This window comes from Oryctolagus cuniculus, chromosome 20 (assembly GCF_051225735.1).
Source record: "Oryctolagus cuniculus isolate XC-2025 breed Fujian yellow rabbit chromosome 20, ASM5122573v1, whole genome shotgun sequence".
Lineage (NCBI taxonomy): Eukaryota > Metazoa > Chordata > Mammalia > Lagomorpha > Leporidae > Oryctolagus > Oryctolagus cuniculus.
The window spans coordinates 51,743,190-51,762,172 of record NC_142886.1 but is presented as its reverse complement, the minus strand read 5'-3'; the positions used below and the strand labels follow the sequence as shown (position 1 = coordinate 51,762,172).

At 59.7% G+C, this 18,983-nt stretch overlaps 1 protein-coding gene across 4 annotated transcripts in view; it reads left to right on the top strand.

Moving 5' to 3' along the window:
• BRF1 (BRF1 general transcription factor IIIB subunit) overlaps positions 1–18,983 on the top strand; it is a 60,706-nt gene that overhangs the window by 3,404 nt on the left and 38,319 nt on the right. For 3 of the 4 annotated variants that reach the window (XM_089322496.1, XM_051839909.3, XM_089322499.1), the window contains exons 2-3: positions 6,069–6,149; positions 10,949–11,122. In XM_089322496.1, the coding sequence (XP_089178622.1) occupies positions 6,069–6,149; positions 10,949–11,122 (255 nt within the window). Of the gene's footprint in view, positions 1–6,068; positions 6,181–10,948; positions 11,123–18,983 lie in introns of all 4 variants that reach the window. The other variant, XM_051839913.3, reaches the window with a different exon arrangement.

The window sequence follows — 18,983 nt, the reverse complement described above, 5'->3', positions numbered from 1 at the left end:
TGTTGGCATCTGTGCCGACTGTGCCGTCTGTTGGTATCTGTGCCGACTGTGCTGTCTGTACCGTCTATTGGCATCTGTGCTGTCTGCTGGCGTCTGTGCTGTCTGCTGGAGTCTGTGCTGTCTGTGCCGTCTGTTGGCATCTGTGCTGCCTGTGCCATCTGTTGGCATCTGTGCTGCCTGTGCCGTCTGTACCGTCTATTGGCATCTGTGCTGTCTGCTGGCGTCTGTGCCGCCTGTGCCGTCTGTGCCACCTGTGCCGCCTGTTGGCATCTGTGCCACCTGTGCCGACTGTGCTGTCTGTTGGCATCTGTGCAGTCTGCTGGCATCTGTGCTGTCTGTGCCGCCTGTGCCTTCTGTGCCGCCTGTGCTGTCTGCCGTCTGTTGGCATCTGTGCCGACTGTGCCGTCTGTGCCGACTGTGCTGTCTGTGCCGCCTGTGCCTTCTGTGCCGCCTGTGCTGTCTGCCGTCTGTTGGCATCTGTGCCGACTGTGCCGTCTGTTGGCATCTGTGCCGTCTGTGCTGTCTGCTGGCATCTGTGCTGTCTGCTGGCGTCATGTCCTCTTCCCTTCAGATGTGCTGTGTCTTTTGTCTTCCCCTTTGGTTGGAAATTTACCAATTTTGTTGGTCTTTCCAAAGAGCGGGCTTCGGATCTCCTTGAGCTTTCTCCACGTTCCTCCCTCCCCGTGCTTTCGGTGACTGCCCAAGGGCTGCCCGGCAGAGGCCCCGGGCTCGCCGCCTGACTCCCCTGGAGACTTGTTGGGATGGCAGCACCGCATCGTCATGTAGCGGGCACTTGGGGCTTTGTGGGAAGGCACTTTGCTAGGTGCATCCCGCTGTCACCCCGGGGTGGAAGGAGCAGGTGTGGGGCCAGCGACCACTCAGGAGCCCTGGGAAGTCTCACTGGTGTGGCCGGCTGTCAGGAGGCACCAACACGCCTCCCCAGGGAGAGGGTGCCCCAGCAACCGCCTGCGGTGCCGTGGGAAGCCTGCGGGGTGTGGGTTCTTAGCTCTGGGGAGCCTGGCCAAGCACGGGGGTCAGCTGCTGTGGGCAGCCCCCTGCCAGGTGGGGCTCAGCTCGTCGTCCTGCTTCGTCATGAAGGCTGACCTTTCTCTTCAGGGGTCGTCTTCTAGGTCCCACTGTCCTTCCAGGGCGTCCTTGGTGGTCTGCTCTGGAGTGTATAACGAGGCCCGTGGCAGGAGGGTCCTGCCCCGGGGTGGAGGCCTGGGCCCTGCAGGCCTCTTCAGTCTGCTCGGGCCCGGCCCTCTGTGGGTGTCTGGGTGCCTGCCGGGCCCTGTGTGCAAGGATTGAGGGCCCCGCAGGGCTTCCGGCGTTGCACACTCAGGGAGCTGTGCCACGTGTCCTCGAGTCTTCGCTCTGCTGGCCTGTGGTGGCCCACGGGCTCCCGTCCCCTCCCAGGAACCTGGAACTGTGTCGGGCAGCCCGTGGCTCCTGCCCCGCGGCCCTCTGTCCCCAGGTGCAGCCGTCAGAACGTTAGTGCTGCACACCGAGCCCTCTGAGTGCAGGGGGCGGGGGGTGCGCTGGAGCGCCTGAGACCCAGGACCAAGCTGCTCCTGCTTCCCTCTGCCTGGAGGAGGGCGTGGGCATGCAGCCCCTCCCTCCGCCAGCCGTGTGTGGTGGGGGTCTGCTCCTGAGACGGCCCCCGCCTCTGTTTCTGTCCTGTGCCCCCCAGAGCCCTGACGTGTCCTGGAGGAAGGGCCCGCTCTTAGGAGATGTTGGCTGAATCCCACCCCGGAGGTGGAGGCCCCGGCAGGCGAGGACTGCTGGTGACTTGTCACCTGCCGTGCGCCCTGTGCCACGCTCCCCGGTCCCCATGGCCGTGTTGCTGTCCCTGCAGGGCTGCTCCGTGTCTCGCTGTGTGTGTCATGTCTCCTGTGGCTTGCCTTTGGCTTGCTGTGCTTCTGCACAAACCCCAGGCGGGCAGCTCCCTGGAGTCCTGGGGGAGGACTGGCTGACGGCTCTGCCTCCTGCACTGCCCTGCCCTGCGGGGTCTCCCCGGGAAACAGCCGCCTGGCAGCAGCAGCACCCTCACGTTAGGCTCCGTTACCGCGGTTACTAGAAGTTGTTACTTCGCTGGAGGTGGTGCCCCGGGCAGGCTCCTCCCGGCCTGCCGCAGCCCTCCCTCTCGCCCTGGTGTGTGTGAGTGGTGCTGGCGGTGTCCCTGCTGCAGAGCAGCCCCGGCAGGCCCGGGTGCAGCCTCCGTGCCTTCTGCTTCAGGACGCACCCTTAGGTAGGCCGAGCGGATCGGGGTCTCTCCCCTCCTGTCCACAAGGGGGCGGCCTCCACCAGCTCGGTTCTCCAGGTTCCTTCTCCCTGGCTGATGGGATGTGGCAGAGGTGGCACCTGGCTCTCCCCCTCCACTTCAGGGAGCCCACCCCCTTCAGCAAGCTGGGGTTTGCTGGGTATGTGCCTTTTTAAAATTTAATGTTTGTATTGTAGTTTTTAAAAAAGATTATTTGACAGGCGGAGTTAGAGGGAGGGGGAGGGGGGGTCCTCCCTCGCTGGTTCAATCCCCAGATGACCACAATGACTGGGACTGGACCAGGTCAGGACAGGAGCCAGGGTCTCAATCCAGGTCTCCCATGTGGGTGCTGGGGCCCAAGCACTTGGACGCTGTTTGCTGCCTTCCCAGGCACATTAGTAGGGAACTGAATCGGAAGTAGAACAGCTGGGGCTTGAAACAGCACTCATGGGGCTGGCACCGTGGTGCACTCGGTTAATCCTCCGCCTGTGGTGCCAGCCTCCCATATGGGCACTGGTTCTAGTCCTGTGGCCCGGGAGGGCAGTGGAGGATGGCCCAGGTGCTTGGGCCCCTGCACCCCATGGGAGATCAAAAGAAGCTCCTGGCTCCTGGCTTCGGATCAGCGCAGCTCCGGCCATTGAGGCACTTGGGGAGTGAACTAACGGAAGGAAGACCTTTTTGTCTCTCTCTCTCATTGTCTGTAACTCTGCCTGTCAAATAAATAAATGAAATATTTTTTTTTTTAAATAAAGGAACAGGCCGGTGCCGCAGCTCAACAGGCTAATCCTCCGCCTAATGGTGCCGACACACCGGGTTCTAGTCCTGGTCAGGGCGCCGGATTCTGTCCCGATTGCCCCTCTTCCAGGCCAGCTCTCTGCTATGGCCCAGGAGTGCAGTGGAGGATGGCCCAAGTGCTTGGGCCCTGCACCCCATGGGAGACCAGGAGAAGTACCTGGCTCCTGCCATCGGATCAGGATCAGCGCGGTGCGGCCGCAGCGCGCCGGCCACGGCGGCCCTTGGAGGGTGAACCAACGGCAAAGGAAGACCTTTCTCTCTGTCTCTCTCTCTCTCACTGTCCACTCTGCCTGTCAATAAAAAAAAAAATAAAGGAAGAGCACTCATGGGATGCTGGCATCACAGGTGGTAGCCTAACCCACTGTGCCGTGATGTTGGCACCTTTTTTTTTTTTTTTTTTTACAGATAGAGTTAGACAGTGAGAGACAGAAAGGTTTTCCTTCCATTAGTTCACCCCCCAAATGGCCGCCATGGCGGAGCTGCACCGATCTGAAGCCAGGAGCCAGGAGCTTCCTCCTGGTCTCCCATGCGGGTGCAGGGGCCCAAGCACTTGGGCCATCCTCCACTGCCCTCCCAGGCCACAGCAGAGAGCTGGACTGGAAGAGGAGCAACCGGGACTAGAACCTGGCACCCATGTGGGATGCCGGGGCCGCAGGTGGAGGATTAACCAAGTGAGCCACGGTGGTGCCGGTTTTTGTACCCGTGGCAGACAGACAGAGTTGCATCTGCTCGTTCACTTGCTAACGTCTGTAAGAGCCGGTGGGGCCAGGTGAAAGCTGGGAGCTGATCTCCCGTGCAGGTGCCGGGGCCCAGCTTCCTGAGCCATTGCTACTGCCTCGCAGGGTCTGCACTAGCAGGAGGCTGGAACTGGGAATGCGCAGGTAGGAAGCCCAGGGACTCCCGTGGCTCACTGGTGTGTGCACAGGGACTTCCCTGCCCCGAGGTGTGCATCTCCCGTGGCTCACTGGTGTGTGCACAGTGACTTCCCTGCCCCGAGGTGTGCATCTCCCGTGGCTCACTGGTGTCTTCACGGGACTTCCCTGCCCCGAGGGTGTGCATCTCCCGTGGCTCACTGGTGTGAGCACAGGGACTTCCCTGCCCCGAGGGTGTGCATCTCCCGTGGCATTACTGGTGTGAGCACAGTGACTTCCCTGCCCTGAGGGTGTGCATCTCCCGTGGCATTACTGGTGTGTGCACAGGGACTTCCCTGCCCCGAGGGTGTGCATCTCCCGTGGCTCACTGGTGTGTGCACAGGGACTTCCCTGCCCCGAGGGTGTGCATCTCCCGTGGCTCACTGGTGTATGCACAGTGACTTCCCTGCCCCGAGGTGTGCATCTCCCATGGCTCACTGGTGTGAGCACAGGGACTTCCCTGCCCCGAGGTGTGCATCTCCCGTGGCATTACTGGTGTGTGCACAGGGACTTCCCTGCCCCGAGGTGTGCATCTCCCGTGGCTCACTGGTGTGTGCACAGTGACTTCCCTGCCCCGAGGGTGTGCATCTCCCCTGGCGTTACTGGTGTGAGCACAGTGACTTCCCTGCCCCAAGGGTGTGCATCTCCCGTGGCATTACTGGTGTGTGCACAGTGACTTCCCTGCCCCGAGGGTGTGCATCTCCCCTGGCGTTACTGGTGTGTGCACAGTGACTTCCCTGCCCCGAGGGTGTGCATCTCCCGTGGCTCACTGGTGTGAGCACAGGGACTTCCCTGCCCCGAGGGTGTGCATCTCCCGTGGCTCACTGGTGTGAGCACAGGGACTTCCCTGCCCCGAGGGTGTGCATCTCCCGTGGCGTTACTGGTGTGAGCACAGTGACTTCCCTGCCCCGAGGTGTGCATCTCCCGTGGCATTACTGGTGTGTGCACAGGGACTTCCCTGCCCCGAGGGTGTGCATCTCCCCTGGCGTTACTGGTGTGAGCACAGTGACTTCCCTGCCCCGAGGGTGTGCATCTCCCGTGTTCTCGCTGCTCTGAGCTTCCTTTGGCTCCGTGGAGCTGCAGAGGCGTTTTGCTGATGCGCGTTTGGACTGCAGTCGCATTCACTGCTAAGCTGGACGCTAAGCCTGTTCTCCCTGTCTGCACTGTGGCCCCCGCTCGGGAGCCCTAAGGTCCCTGCTGGCCCGAGTGCTGGCCACCACCCTCGTCTTCCCCTGCGGATCTGTTCCGCGGCCTGCCCCGACTGTGGATCTCCGTTGTGCCTGCGCTCACGTTCCATCCTTACCACGGCTCTTGCACAGGCCGGCGTGCCCACCCTCCCCACTGGGCTGGGTGTGTGTGTGCCCGAGCCTCCAGTTCTCGTGTCTGCGCTTTGTCACAGCGTGTTGGCCGCGGTGCCAGCTGCCGAGGACCAGGGCCTGTGGGTCGGAGGCGCGTCCTGGCTCCACTCGCGTGGCCTGCAGCGTCCGGGCTCCTCGCCCCAGCACGTGCTTGTTAGCAGAGCAGGCTTGTAGTCTGGTGAAGGACCACCTGCCACATGATGCCCACAGGGCACAAGCACCCAGGGCCCACCCGGGCAGGGGTGCTGGTACTGGGCTCACTGTCGTGAGAGTCTCAGAGCAGAGTGTCCAGCAGGCCTGAGTGTGACCAGGCTGTGTGCTGGGTGCCTCCTGCAGGCCAGCTGACGATGGTGGCACAGGATATGGACAGGACGTGGTCCCCACCCTCTTGGAGACTGCTGTCCACAGGGAGAACATGGTTGGTGGACAGATGCAGGGTCTGGGTGGGCTGGTCAGGGAGCGTGGCAGGCGCCGTGGGGAGGGAGGGACAGCCGAGGCAGTGCCTCACTGCGATTTTAGGCAGAACCGGTGCCTTTGCCTGGTCCCTGTGTGTCCCTGTGTGTGGTGGCGCGTCAGGAAGACAGGCGCAGTCCACCCTCGGGCCAGGGTGAGGAGGGAATGCGCTGCCCGTGCTGTGCCCCATGGGAGTGCCGGCCTGCTTTGTTCTCAGCCGTGTTCCTGGGTGGAAAGGCTGTATCGGGTCTTCTCTACGTGGTCCCTAACCAGGCTCTCTTGTGTTTCCAGGTGCTGGCAAAACCCCAACCCTGGGCGGTGGCTTCCATGTGAATCTGGGGAAGGAGTCGCGTGCGCAGACCCTGCAGAACGGTACTCCCCCCGGCAGAGGGTCAGGGCTGGGGCTGCCACGCTGCGAGACAGCCGAGGACGCGGCAGGCCACAGCTGCTCTATTTTTAAAAAAAGATTTATTTATTTATTTGAAAGACAGGGTTAGAGGGGGAGGGGGAGGGGGGTCTTCCAACTGCTGGTTCACTCCCCAAATGGCAGTAATGGCCAGAGCTGAGCCGATCTGAAGCCAGGAGCCAGGAGCTTCCTCCGGGTCTCCCACATGAGTGCAGGAGCCAAGGACTTGGGCCATCTTCCACTGCTTTCCCAGGCCACAGCAGAGAGCTGGATCGGAAGTGGAGCAGCCGGGTCCTGAACTGGCACCATGTGGGATGTCGGCACTGCAGGCCGTGGCTTTACTTGCTGTGCCACAGCGCTGGCTCTGGACAGTTCTTTGTATACTTCGGATAGGAATCTTCTGTCCGATACATGATAGCGGGAAGCTGAGCTGACATCTGTTCCAGTGGGTTTTCATTTTCTTGATGACGTCCTTTGAAGCATGAGCCTTAATTCTGGTGATGTCCAGTTTCTCTGTCCTCTCATGGCCTTTGCTTTTGGTGTCGTGACTAAGAAACATTGCCTAATTCATCCAAATACCAAAGATTTATGCTTATGTTTTCTTCTGAGTTTTGCGGTTTGAGCTCTTAAATGTCGTGTTGACTTTATTAACTTCTGCGTGTGGTTTCAGGTAAGCCCAGCCTCTTTCTTTGGCGGGTGCCCAGGTTCCCGGGACAGTAGATGGAAAGACCCTGTTCCTGGTCAACCCCTCTGCCCACCCTTGTGGAGACCAGGGGTTTACTCCTGGCCCCAGGCCCCCTGACCTGTGCGTCTGTCCCTGTGTTTTGGCTGCTGTGGCTTTGCACTGAGGTTTGAATTAGCAAGTGTTGAGTCCTCTAATTTAGTTCTGTTCTGATGCATTTCTAAGTGAATTTTAGGATTAGATTGTCAGTGTGTGCGGAGCAGTCAGTCGGCTTTGCTGGGGATTGTGTTAAGCTTGGATCATTTTGGGGAGGCTGTCCTCCCCAGACTGACCGTGCTGGCGCTGCTGTGGCGTCTCATCCCTGGTGCGCGGTCTGTCCGTTGACCTAGGGTTCCTCCAGTGACTTTCAGACGGTAAGGTTTATACTTTGTGTTAGATTTATTCCCAACTGGTGTGCGTGTGTTGACTTTGTATTCAGCAGAGTTCTGAGATCCTTTTTGAGTCCTAACGGTTCCGTAGTGGATTCCCTGTCAGCCCTCTGCGGCAGGTGTTGCTTCTGTTGGGGTGCGCTCTGGCTGCGCTCGAGGTTGTAGCCCTGCGGGAGCCGGCAGCGCTGTGTGGGGCAGCACTGGGAGCGCAGGCTGCCCTGCCTCAGCCCTCACGGCAGGTCTGCTTTTGCACCATCGTCGTGGCTGTGGCCTACCAGGAAAGGGTGCTCTGCGCTGGAAACAGTTTTTTGGTGAGATTTACTTATTTATTTGAAAGGCAGAGGGAGAGAGATCTTCCACCCCCTGATTCCCTCTCTAAGTGGTTGCAGTGCTAGGGCTGGTTCTCTTTCACTCAGTGCCCTGTCTGCTGTCCACGTCTGTCTCTCACGCTCAGGGCCCTGTCTGCTGTCCACGTCTGTCTCTCACGCTCAGGGCCCTGTCTGCTGTCCACGTCTGTCTCTCACGCTCAGGGCCCTGTCTGCTGTCCACGTCTGTCTCTCACGCTCAGGGTCCTGTCTGCTGTCCACGTCTGTCTCTCACGCTCAGGGCCCTGTCTGCTGTCCACGTCTGTCTCTCACGCTCAGGGCCCTGTGTGTGGCGTCCACGTCTGTCTCACGCTCAGGGCCCTGTGTGTGGCGTCCACGTCTGTCTCTCACGCTCAGGGCCCTGTGTGTGGCGTCCACGTCTGTCTCTCACGCTCAGAGCCCTGTGTGTGGTCCCCACGTCTGTCTCTCACGCTCAGAGCCCTGTGTGTGGTCCCCACGTCTGTCTCTCACGCTCAGTGCCCTGTGTGTGGTCCCCACGTCTGTCTCTCACGCTCAGGGCCCTGTGTGTGGCGTCCACGTCTGTCTCACGCTCAGGGCCCTGTGTGTGGCATCCACGTCTGTCTCTCACGCTCAGGGCCCTGTGTGTGGCGTCCACGTCTGTCTCTCACGCTCAGGGCCCTGTGTGTGGTCCCCACGTCTGTCTCTCACTCTCAGGGCCCTGTGTGTGGTCCCCACGTCTGTCTCTCACACTCAGGGCCCTGTGTGTGGCGTCCACTTCTGTCTCTCACGCTCAGGGCCCTGTGTGTGGCGTCCACGTCTGTCTCTCACGCTCAGAGCCCTGTGTGTGGTCCCCACGTCTGTCTCTCACGCTCAGAGCCCTGTGTGTGGTCCCCACGTCTGTCTCTCACGCTCAGGGCCCTGTCTGCTGTCCACGTCTGTCTCTCACGCTCAGGGCCCTGTGTGTGGTCCCCACGTCTGTCTCTCACGCTCAGGGCCCTGTGTGTGGCGTCCACGTCTGTCTCTCACGCTCAGGGCCCTGTGTGTGGCGTCCACGTCTGTCTCTCACTCTCAGGGCCCTGTGTGTGGTGTCCACGTCTGTCTCACGCTCAGGGCCCTGTGTGTGGTGTCCACGTCTGTCTCACGCTCAGGGCCCTGTGTGTGGCGTCCACGTCTGTCTCTCACGCTCAGGGCCCTGTGTGTGGCGTCCACGTCTGTCTCTCACGCTCAGAGCCCTGTGTGTGGTCCCCACGTCTGTCTCTCACGCTCAGGGCCCTGTGTGTGGCGTCCACGTCTGTCTCTCACGCTCAGGGCCCTGTGTGTGGCGTCCACGTCTGTCTCACGCTCAGGGCCCTGTGTGTGGCATCCACGTCTGTCTCTCACGCTCAGGGCCCTGTGTGTGGCGTCCACGTCTGTCTCTCACGCTCAGAGCCCTGTGTGTGGTCCCCACGTCTGTCTCTCACGCTCAGGGCCCTGTGTGTGGCGTCCACGTCTGTCTCTCACGCTCAGAGCCCTGTGTGTGGCGTCCACGTCTGTCTCTCACGCTCAGGGCCCTGTGTGTGGTCCCCACGTCTGTCTCTCACGCTCAGGGCCCTGTGTGTGGTCCCCACGTCTGTCTCTCACGCTCAGGGCCCTGTGTGTGGCGTCCACGTCTGTCTCTCACGCTCAGGGCCCTGTGTGTGGCGTCCACGTCTGTCTCTCACGCTCAGGGCCCTGTGTGTGGCGTCCACGTCTGTCTCTCACGCTCAGGGCCCCCTGTGTGTGGTCCCCACGTCTGTCTCTCACGCTCAGGGCCCTGTGTGTGGCGTCCACGTCTGTCTCACGCTCAGGGCCCTGTGTGTGGCGTCCACGTCTGTCTCACGCTCAGGGCCCTGTGTGTGGCGTCCACGTCTGTCTCACGCTCAGGGCCCTGTGTCTTCCTGTGGACAGTAGCCATCACCTGTCCCACTGAAGGAGATGCTGTTGCTTCCATTTGTTGTAGCCTCTTTCCTGTCTGTCTTCCTTCCTTTCTTTCTTAAGATTTATTCATTTATTTGAGTGGCAGAGTTACATGGAGACAGAGGCAGAGGCAGAGAGAGGTCTTCCATCTGCTGCTTCACTCCCTAAATGGCCAGAACAGCCAGACCTGTGCCGATTGAAGGCAGGAGCCAGGAGCTTCTTCTGCCTTTGGCCAGTGGTTACCCTTAGCAAAGTTCGGGCATGAGTTGGGTGCTGGCCCTCACTGAAGAAATCAGGGAGATTGGTACTTAACTTTGTGAGTGAAGCGGAGGTCCCTGTGTGTGTGGGTCTGGGGTTGGAGGGTATCTTCATAGGCAGCTGGCCTTGCGTCCCCGTCTTGACCCCCAGCTGCATCCCCTGGGTGTTCCATGGGCCTTGAGTGCTGGTGTCAGTAGCCGGCTCTCCCCAGCTCTCCCCACTCTAGCTTTTGTGTGTACACCAGATGTTTTGGGGGAACGTTTCCTGCCTATGGGAAGTACTTCTGCTGCTTTCCTTTTTTTTTTTTTTTTTTTTTTTCCTTAAAGATTTGTTTACTGGGGCTGGTGTTGTGGCATACTGGGTTAAGCCACCACCTGCGATGCCAGCATCCCATATGGGCGCCAGTTTGTGTCCTGGCTGCTCCTCTTCCAAACCAGCTCCCTGCTATGACCTGGGAAAGCAGTGGAAGATGGCCTAAATCCTTGGGCTCCTGCACCCACGTGGGAGACCAGGAGGAAGCTCCTGGTTCCCGGCTTCAGATTGGCTTGGCTCCAGCCACTGCAGCCATCTGGGGAGTGAACCAGTGGATGGAAGGCTTTTCTCTGTGTCTGTTTCTCTCTTTGTAACTCTACCTCTCAAATGAATGAATGCAAATTTAAAGCAATCTTTTAAAAAAGATAAGCTCAGCAGTGATGTGGGTTCATATTCCCAAATGCTGTCCCGGACTCTGCACGCTGAGATGTTCTGATTAATTTGCAGATCTCCCTCTCTTTCTTGAAAAGTGCTGTGTGCTTATTGGAGAGGCAGACACGGAGCTCTTGTCCGCTGATTCGTTCCCCAGATACCCACAACAGCCAGGGCTAAGCCAAAGCCCAAAGCTGGCACTCACCCCGAGCTCCCGTGTGGCTGGTAGGAGCCCATGACGTGAGCAGGAAACTGGAGCCCGGAGCCAGTGCTGAGCACCCGACTCCGGTGTTCCTGTGTGGGATGGGCTGTCCTAACTGGTGTCTCAGTTGTTAGGCTAAATGCCAATTCTGCATTCTTCTTACACTTTAAATTGTAAGGTAGCCGTGTCCGTTCGCTTGCTCATGCGTGAGCGGCAGCCTTTCACCAAGTCGCCCCTTGTCGCGCCCTAGGGCGGCGCCACATCCACCACCTGGGGAGCCAGCTGCAGCTGAACCAGCACTGCCTGGACACCGCCTTCAACTTCTTCAAGATGGCCGTGAGCAAACACCTGACCCGAGGGCGCAAGATGGCACACGTGATCGCCGCCTGCCTCTACCTGGTCTGCCGGACGGAAGGCACACCACGTATCCTTGGATTTGGGGAGTCCCTGGGAGGACCCCGTCGTGTTCTGGGTGGGCTGGTGTTTGTGTTTCACTGGAAGATGCCTCATCCGGCTGACTGAGCTGACGCACAGCTTCCTGAATCTGAGCTTCTGGAGCACAGGATGAGGGACGGGGAGGCGGGGCTTGGGAGGGCGGGATGGCCCTGCTGGCCCCGAGGACGGGGAGGCGGGGCTTGGGAGGACGGGATGGGCCCTGCTGGCCCCGAGGTCCTGCTCTAGGTTTTCTCCCGCTGCTGCCTCTCGTTGAGAGCACCCTGACTTGGGGCTGCATCTCAGCGAGGCTGGGCGTCCCTGCCAGCTTTGGGTGGGGGTGAGGACACGGACACCCTGTGCTCTGCTGGCTCCCTTCCCTCCCACTCAGCTTTGCCTTCTCTGCAGGTGACAGACAGGTCTGATCCGCCGCCCTCTGCAGACGCGCGCAGCTCTTTGTCCCGCTGCTTCGTCGGGAGAAGCCCCTTCTGGAACTCTTCTTCCGCTTGGGAATGTCTGCCTCTCTCCCCTTCCTCTGAGGCTTCCTGGTCCCTGCTGTCCTTTCGTGAGGCCCCTGTCTGCAGGCTCTCTGAGGAAGGGCCTGATATGGGGTGGACTTTGAAGACAGCCTTCATCTCCCACCTCTGCCCGAGGTGGGGGCATGGAACTCCAGGGTGCAGGCCCTGTGCTTCTGTGTGCTGGTGAAGGGCCCTGTCTGGGTCGGGGGGCTTCCTCTGGCCCTCCTCCTGTGCGCTCCTCTCTGTGCAGCCTCCTCTCTGTGCGCTCAGTGCCCAGGACTCAGGGTCACAGGGACCTGGCAGGCCCCTTCCTCCGGCTGCCTCTTTTGAACTCCTCCCGCCCTGCCTTGGTTCCTTCCCTGCGCGCCTCCCTTGTCTCCCTGCCCGTCCCTGTCCACTTGCTGCTCTGCCCGCCTTGAGTGGGGCGTGCATGTCACCTCTGGTGAGGCCTGTTCACTCCTGCGTTCCGTTTCTGACTCCTGAGGCGATGTCCCCTACACACCATCCCACGTTCACGAGTGTGGCGGCTTCTCAGCTGCTTGGAAGGGCAGGGTGGGTGTGGCTCTTCTGTTCTTTGTTTAGTTTGGATTGAGATAGTCCATGTCGGATCCCTGTGCTCTGTTCTCGGGGAAGCTGGCGAGTTGGCAGGTCCTGAGGTGTGCTGGGTGGACATGTGGACCACGCTTCTGGTCCGGCCACCCTCAGTCACCAAGTCTTGCATTCAAGTGCCTTTTAAAATGTGAAATTTGTCATTTCAGCGTCAGAGTGGCTAGGTCTTGTATGTGCTTTCAGGGATGATCCAAACCACGGTGGCCGCCTGACACAGGTTAGGGAACAGGCAGCCCTGCTGTCTCCCCTCCCCCCCGCCAGGCCACCTGCTTGCCTGCTCCTCTGAGCCCTCTGGATGCCCTGCCAAGAGGCTTGGTCCAGCCCTGCTCTTTCGGGAGGGGCAGTTTGCTCGACGAGGGCCCCTGAAGACAGGCTGCGCGGAGCCAGGGCCGCTCTCTGAGTTGTCTGGGTCAGCGAGCTGCGTCGTAGCTGCTTCTCCTCCCCGCGCCGCCTCCGGCTCTTGGTGGGAAGGCACCTGCTTCTTGCTCCAGGGAGCGGGACCCACCAGGGTGAGCGGGACCCGCCAGGGTGAGCGGGACCCACCAGGGTGAGCGGGACCCGCCAGGGTGAGCGGGACCCGCCAGGGTGAGCGGGACCCACCAGGTGAGCGGGACCCACCAGGGTGAGCGGGACCCGCCAGGGTGAGCGGGACCCGCCAGGGTGAGCGGGACCCGCCAGGGTGAGCGGGACCCGCCAGGGTGAGCGGCTGCATGAGCCGGTATTCCCTGGCAGTCCCACTGCGTGGTGTCAGCTCACGGCACATGCGCATCTGAGTGCACACAGACGCCCACACCACGTTGGCTGTGGCAGCGCTGCTGCAGCCTGCAGGCGGAAACAGCGCCAGTGTCCAGCAGCCAGTGAGCGGATGAGCAGAACGTGGGGTGGCCATGCCACGGGGTGTTCCTCTGCCACAGAAGCGGTGAAGTGGGGGTGAACCTCAGTATGCCGAGGGGAGGAAGCCCGGCACAAAGGGCCGTGTGCTGTGTGAAGCCTCCAGAGTTAGTGAGTCCACAGGGACAGACAGGGCAGAGATGCAGACACACGCTGAGCGGCCTGGGGTGGCTTCTGGGGCATGCGTGTAGTAGTCGGGTTGCCTGTGTCCTACGTTGGAGTCCTGACTTCTGGTTCCAGCTTCCTGCTGATGCGCACCCTGGGAGGCGGTGGTGGCAATGGGTCCCTGCCACCCACATGAGACACATGGATTGAGTTCATGGTCCAGCCCTGCCCATTGTGGACATTTTAGGAGTGAACCAGTGGACAGGAGCTCTCTCTGTCTCTCTGTCCTCCTGCCTCTCAAATTAAGAAAATGTTAACATTAAATTATTGTAATGTTTGCACTGCTCTGCAAACACTAAAACCATTGGACTGCACACTTGGAACAGGTGAATTTGTGGCAGGCAACGCTTACCTTGTAAAGCTGTGAAAGACAGGATGACAGGGAGCAGGCTGGGTTCTCGGTGAGGCCAGTGCTGCAGCCCCTTTGGCCCAGCTGGGCTCCCTCTGTCCTCAGAGGATGCCCGGCACCTCGCTCTGGGCTCCACATCAGGCGGTTCTGTCTCATTTTCTAGTTCAGCCCCTGGTTTGAGTGCATTCTCGAGGGGGTGGGAGTCAGAAAGGGTGCCCCTCCGTGTCTGCTGCATCGGTCAGTTCCCTGCCAGAACCCCCAGCCTGTCTGTCACCACCCCAGTGCCTGCTTTCTTCCTCCTTGCTGACCCTGCTCAGCTCTGTGGTCAAATCCTGGCTCCCCTGTGGCCCTGACCGGCTGCCTCACTTCCACGGAAGGTCCACGCCCTGAGGGGCACGCGGGGCCTGGTCCTCTCCTTGCCCAGGGCCTCCTGGCTGTGCTGGCCCTGGTGTCCCTTGCCCACCTCACCCCTGGGAACTCTGGGTTTTCCTCCAGGACTCAGCTGGACCCGTCACCCCGCCATTGTCAGTTGGCCTGGGGAGCACCTGGGTGAGTTCATGTTGCAGGGGTGAGGCAGAGAGTTCCCCCATCCAGTCCATGGGTAGGAGGGGGGCCCTGGCACGAGGGCCAAACACAGGGAGCTGGATGCAGCCCAGGGTCCACCCAGGGTGCACATAGGCAGGAGGCCGAGGTGTTCTGCATGTATCCTGGGTTTGCGTTGTCTGACCAGTGGTGTTTTTCGATGAACACAAACCCATCATTTTTTTTAACCCCCTTTTTTTTTTTTTTGACAGATAAAGTTAGACAGTGAGAGAGAGTGAGAAAGGTCTTCCCTCCGTTGGTTCACTCCCCGAATGGCCGCTATGGCTGGAGCTATGCCTATCCGAAGCCAGGAGCCAGGTGCTTCTTCCTGGTCTCCCATGCGGGTGCAGGGCCCAAGCACCTGGGCCATCCTCCACTGCCTTCCTGGGCCACAGCGGAGAGCTGGACTGGAAGAGGAGCAACCGAGACTAGAACCTGGCGCCCATATGGGATGCCAGCGCCACAGGCGGAGGGTTAACAAGTGCGCCACGATGCCGGCCCCGAACACAAACCCATCATTTTATCCACCTTTGCCTTCAACGTCTTTGCGCCCTGTTTAGGAGACCTCTGCCTCTGCCCTGAGGGCTCTCACTGAGGCCTGGACATGCACCAGGCTGCCCCTGCAGAGCGTGTGGCGTCGTGATGGAAGTCTCTCGCCTGTCTTGGCTGAGTCTCTGCAGCAGCCCACAGTGCGGCTTCCAGTGCAGCTGCCGCTGCCCGCACCCCCCTCCGGGACTGCAGCTGGGGGGGCTCGTCCCTCCTCTCGGTTTGCTTTGTCTCGGCAGGTGTTAATAAACCCGTGTGTTAATGTCCTGCTTCGGCGATTGGCCTCTGGTAGGTGCTCTGGTAGAAGCCCCGTCTCCTCACAGCCCTGGAAGTTCAGTGGTTGAATCAGCCGCGGCTCTGCTGTCGTGTTCTCGGTTTTCTTCCCGTGTGTGTTCATTTGGTTCTGTCGTTAGCAAGTCTGCTTTTCCACCAGAGAGGGTCAGTGTTCTTGGGCGTGCAGGGCCTGCGTGGGTGCCGGCCCTCCCCGACGCGTGGCTGTCTCGAGGGTGCTGTCAGGAGGCCCAGGCTGTGCCTCTACGCCCTGAAGTCCTTCAGAGCCGGCTTGGGCTTCGCTGGCCCCGTGTACTCACCTCTGCACCTGGACCTTGAGGGGAGCTGGAGTGCACGGTGCTGGGCTCAGTTCTGAGGCCGCTGCCTCTTTACTCGGCAGTGTAGGCCCTCGCCGTTGTGTAGATGGTGGACGTCGGCACTGCAGGCAGCCGCCTTTGAGAGCCCTGTGGGCTGCTGCCTGCCGTGGTTGCTGGGCACAGTGTGTGCTGAGCAGGTGCTGTGAGCTCCTGTGGCCTCTGCCCTGCGTGGGCGTCCCGGGTGCTCCTCCTCCTCTGTCACGAGCTGTGGGCTGGCCGTGGGCCACTGTGCTGCATGCTGTGTCTCGGGAGTGGGCAGCAGCACTCGAGGCAGGTGCTGTGGGGTGAGCTGTGGGCATGGACAGAGGCTGGAGCCTGCGTCCTTCTCTGGCACGTCTGGGCTTTGTGCCGCTGATGTACCTCGATGCTGGGATCCCCTTTCTGGTCTGAGAGCCGCAGGGGTGCTGGTGTGGAGCGTCCTGAGCTTGCTGTTGGGCCAGGCCCACGAGGGCAGTCTGGTTTCTCTTTTGGCTTCCAGAAAAGCATTCATGGGTGAGGCAAAGAGATTGCGTGTTGAGTTTCCTTCTGCCTTACTTCACCCCTGCAGTTTGCCGTGGTGAGTGTGTGGCCTTCAGACGGCGTGGCCAGCCTGCTTCCCCATCTGCCTAGGAGGGAGTGCCCTCTCCACTGCTGGCCACGCCGTGGGGGCCATGGGCTGTACCAGCACATTCACAGGCTGGGCTGGGTGGGGGCTGGGTGAGTTCTGGTTTCTTCCAGCACTCAGAAATGTCCAGAATCTCTTTAAATATTTATTTCCATTTGATTTTTTTTTTTTTTTTTTTGACAGGCAGAGTGGACAGTGAGAGAGAGAGACAGAGAGAAAGGTCTTCCTTTGCCGTTGGTTCACCCTCCAATGGCCACCGCGGCTGGCGCGCTGCGGCCAGCGCACCGCGCTGATCCGATGGCAGGAGCCAGGTACTTCTCCTGGTCTCCCATGGGGTGCAGGGCCCAAGTACTTGGGCCATCCTCCACTGCACTCCCTGGCCACAGCAGAGAGCTGGCCTGGAAGAGGGGCCACCAGGACAGAATCCGGTGCCCCGACCGGGACTAGAACCCGGTGTGCCGGTGCCTCAAGGCAGAGGATTAGCCTAGTGAGCCGCGGCGCCGGCCTCCATTTGATTTTAAAGGCATATCGCCTCTTGGCCTTTTGGCTAAGTCAAGGGTATTTTAAAGGCATATAAATAGAGATCTCTTTGCTGCTGCTATACTCCTCAAACGCTCACTCTAGCTGAGCTGGGCCAGGCTGAAGCCAGGAGCCAGGAACTCAGTCCAGGTCTCCCGTGTGGGTGCAGAGACCCAGCCATCGTCTGCTGCCTCCCAGGGTGCACACTAGCAGAGGCTGGGATTGGAAGTGGAGCTGGGGATTGAACCGGGCACGCGGATGCGGATCAGCAGTTTAACACGGTGCCAGCGCCCATCCCTGCGTCTTGTGGTCACTCGATGTTCTGTGTCGATGCCTCTCTTCCAAGAGTAAGTGCTGCATCGAGCAGTGGCCAGGAGGGAGGCAAGAGGAGGTCGCAGCCTTAGGAGGGAGGCCTTTGTGCCCTCAGGGGTTCAGGCAGGCCCTCTTCCCTGCCGAATTCCAGGTAGTTCCAGCACCCAGGGGTTAGAGCTCTCACGTCGCAAAAGGGAGGGCTGCTGGGGAGACGGGCCACTGCCAGTGCTGGACAGGAGATGCCCAAGGCTGGCCCAGGATGGGGCTGAGGGAAATGCAGTGCCCCATGAAGGGAAGCACAGGGCTGAGTTTGGTGCTGAGCGACTCCCCTGGGCACTCCCTGCAGAGCCCAGTGGGTGAGGGGAGTGGGGTCAGGCACCAGGCTGTATTCATTTCAAGGAGATCAATCAGTTTAACTTGATTAAACATTTAATTCCAATCTCCTTTTTTTTTATTTAAGATTTTATTTATTTATTAAGAGGCAGAGCTACAGACAGAGAGAGGGGGAAACAGAAAAGTCCTCCATCCACTGGTTCACTCCCCAGATGGCAGCAGTGGCTGGAGATAGGCCCATCTGAAGCCAGGAGCTTCTTCTGGGTCTCCCACGTGGGTGTAGGGGCCCAAGTGCTTGGGCCATCTTCTAGTGATTTCCTAGGCCATAGCAAAGAGCTGGATCAGAAGAGGAGCAGCCAGGACTTGAACCGGCGCGCATATGGGGTGTTGGCGCCACAGGCAGAGGCTTAGCCCACTCTGCCACAACACCAGCCCCTCCAACCTCCTTTTAACATACATACTTTCTTCTACGGCTTTGTCATTGTTTCTGAATGCCCGGGAAGTTGAGCTGTCATCGAGTCTCCTGTAGAGTCCTGGCCCTGTCCCATCTCCCCTCCCCACTGGCTCCCTGTCCCCCAGCTGTTCCTCAGCCCTGTCTGTGGGTGCATTTCAAAGCACGTTGCAGACACCACTGGCTCGCCCAGCCCTCCCACAGGCAGCTGCTTAGCTGACTGTAGTTTGCTGTTTCTCTGTGGTTCTTTTTCCTGATCTCTCGGGAGGTAGAATTGGCATAAAATGGAATGCACGGTCTTGCTGTGCTGCGTGAGGCTGAGAACTGTGTGCACCTTAGGGCCAGCCCCACCCCGCCGCCTCGCACACAGCCCATCTGTGCTCGCTCTGGGACTCCTGGGAACAGAACTACCTGTCTGCTCACTCGCGCTCTCTCTCTTTTAAAGATTTATTTATTTATTTGAAAGGTAGAGTTACAGTGGCAGGGAGAGAGAGTGAGAGGTGTCTTCTATCCACTGGTCCACTCTCCAAATGGCCGTAACAGCTGAGCAGGGCCGACCCAAAGCCAGGAGACTGGAGCTTCCTCCAGGTCTCACTTGTAGGTACAAGGGCCCAAGGACGTGGGCCATCTTCCCCTGCTTTCCCAGGCCATAGCAGACAGCAGGATTGGAAGTGGAGCAGCCTGGACTCAAACCGGCGCCCATATGGGATGCTGGCACTGCAGGTGGTGGCTTTACCCACTACGCCACAGCACCGGCTCCGCCACTCTTTTCTGGGAGGTCTTTACAGCTAGATCTGCTTTGCTGTGCTTTTTGTTCAGGAAGCTTTTATTTGAAGAATACGAATGTCATAGGTACAGCTTTAGGAATGTAGTGGTTCTCCCCCCATACCCACCCTCCTACCCCCACTCCTACTTCCTCTCCCATCCCATTCTTCATGAAGATTCTTTTTTGAAGATTTGTTTATTTATTTGAAAGAGTAACACACGGAAGGGGGGGGGTCTTCCATCTGATGGTTCATTCTCCAATTGGTGGCAGCGGCCAAAGCCAGGTGCCAGGAGCTTCTTCTGGGTCTCCCACACAGGTGCAGGGGCCCAAGGACTTGGGCCATCTTCTACTGCTTTCCCAGGCCACAGCAGAGAGCTGGATCGGAAGTGGAGCAGCCGGGTCTCGAACCAGCGCCCACATGGGATGCTGGTACTGCAGGCAGCGGCTTAACTCACTACACTACAGTGCCAGCCCCGTACATTAATTTTATGTACAGAAGACCAACTCTATACTAAGATTTCAACAATTTGCACCCACATACAAAGTATAAAATACTGTTTG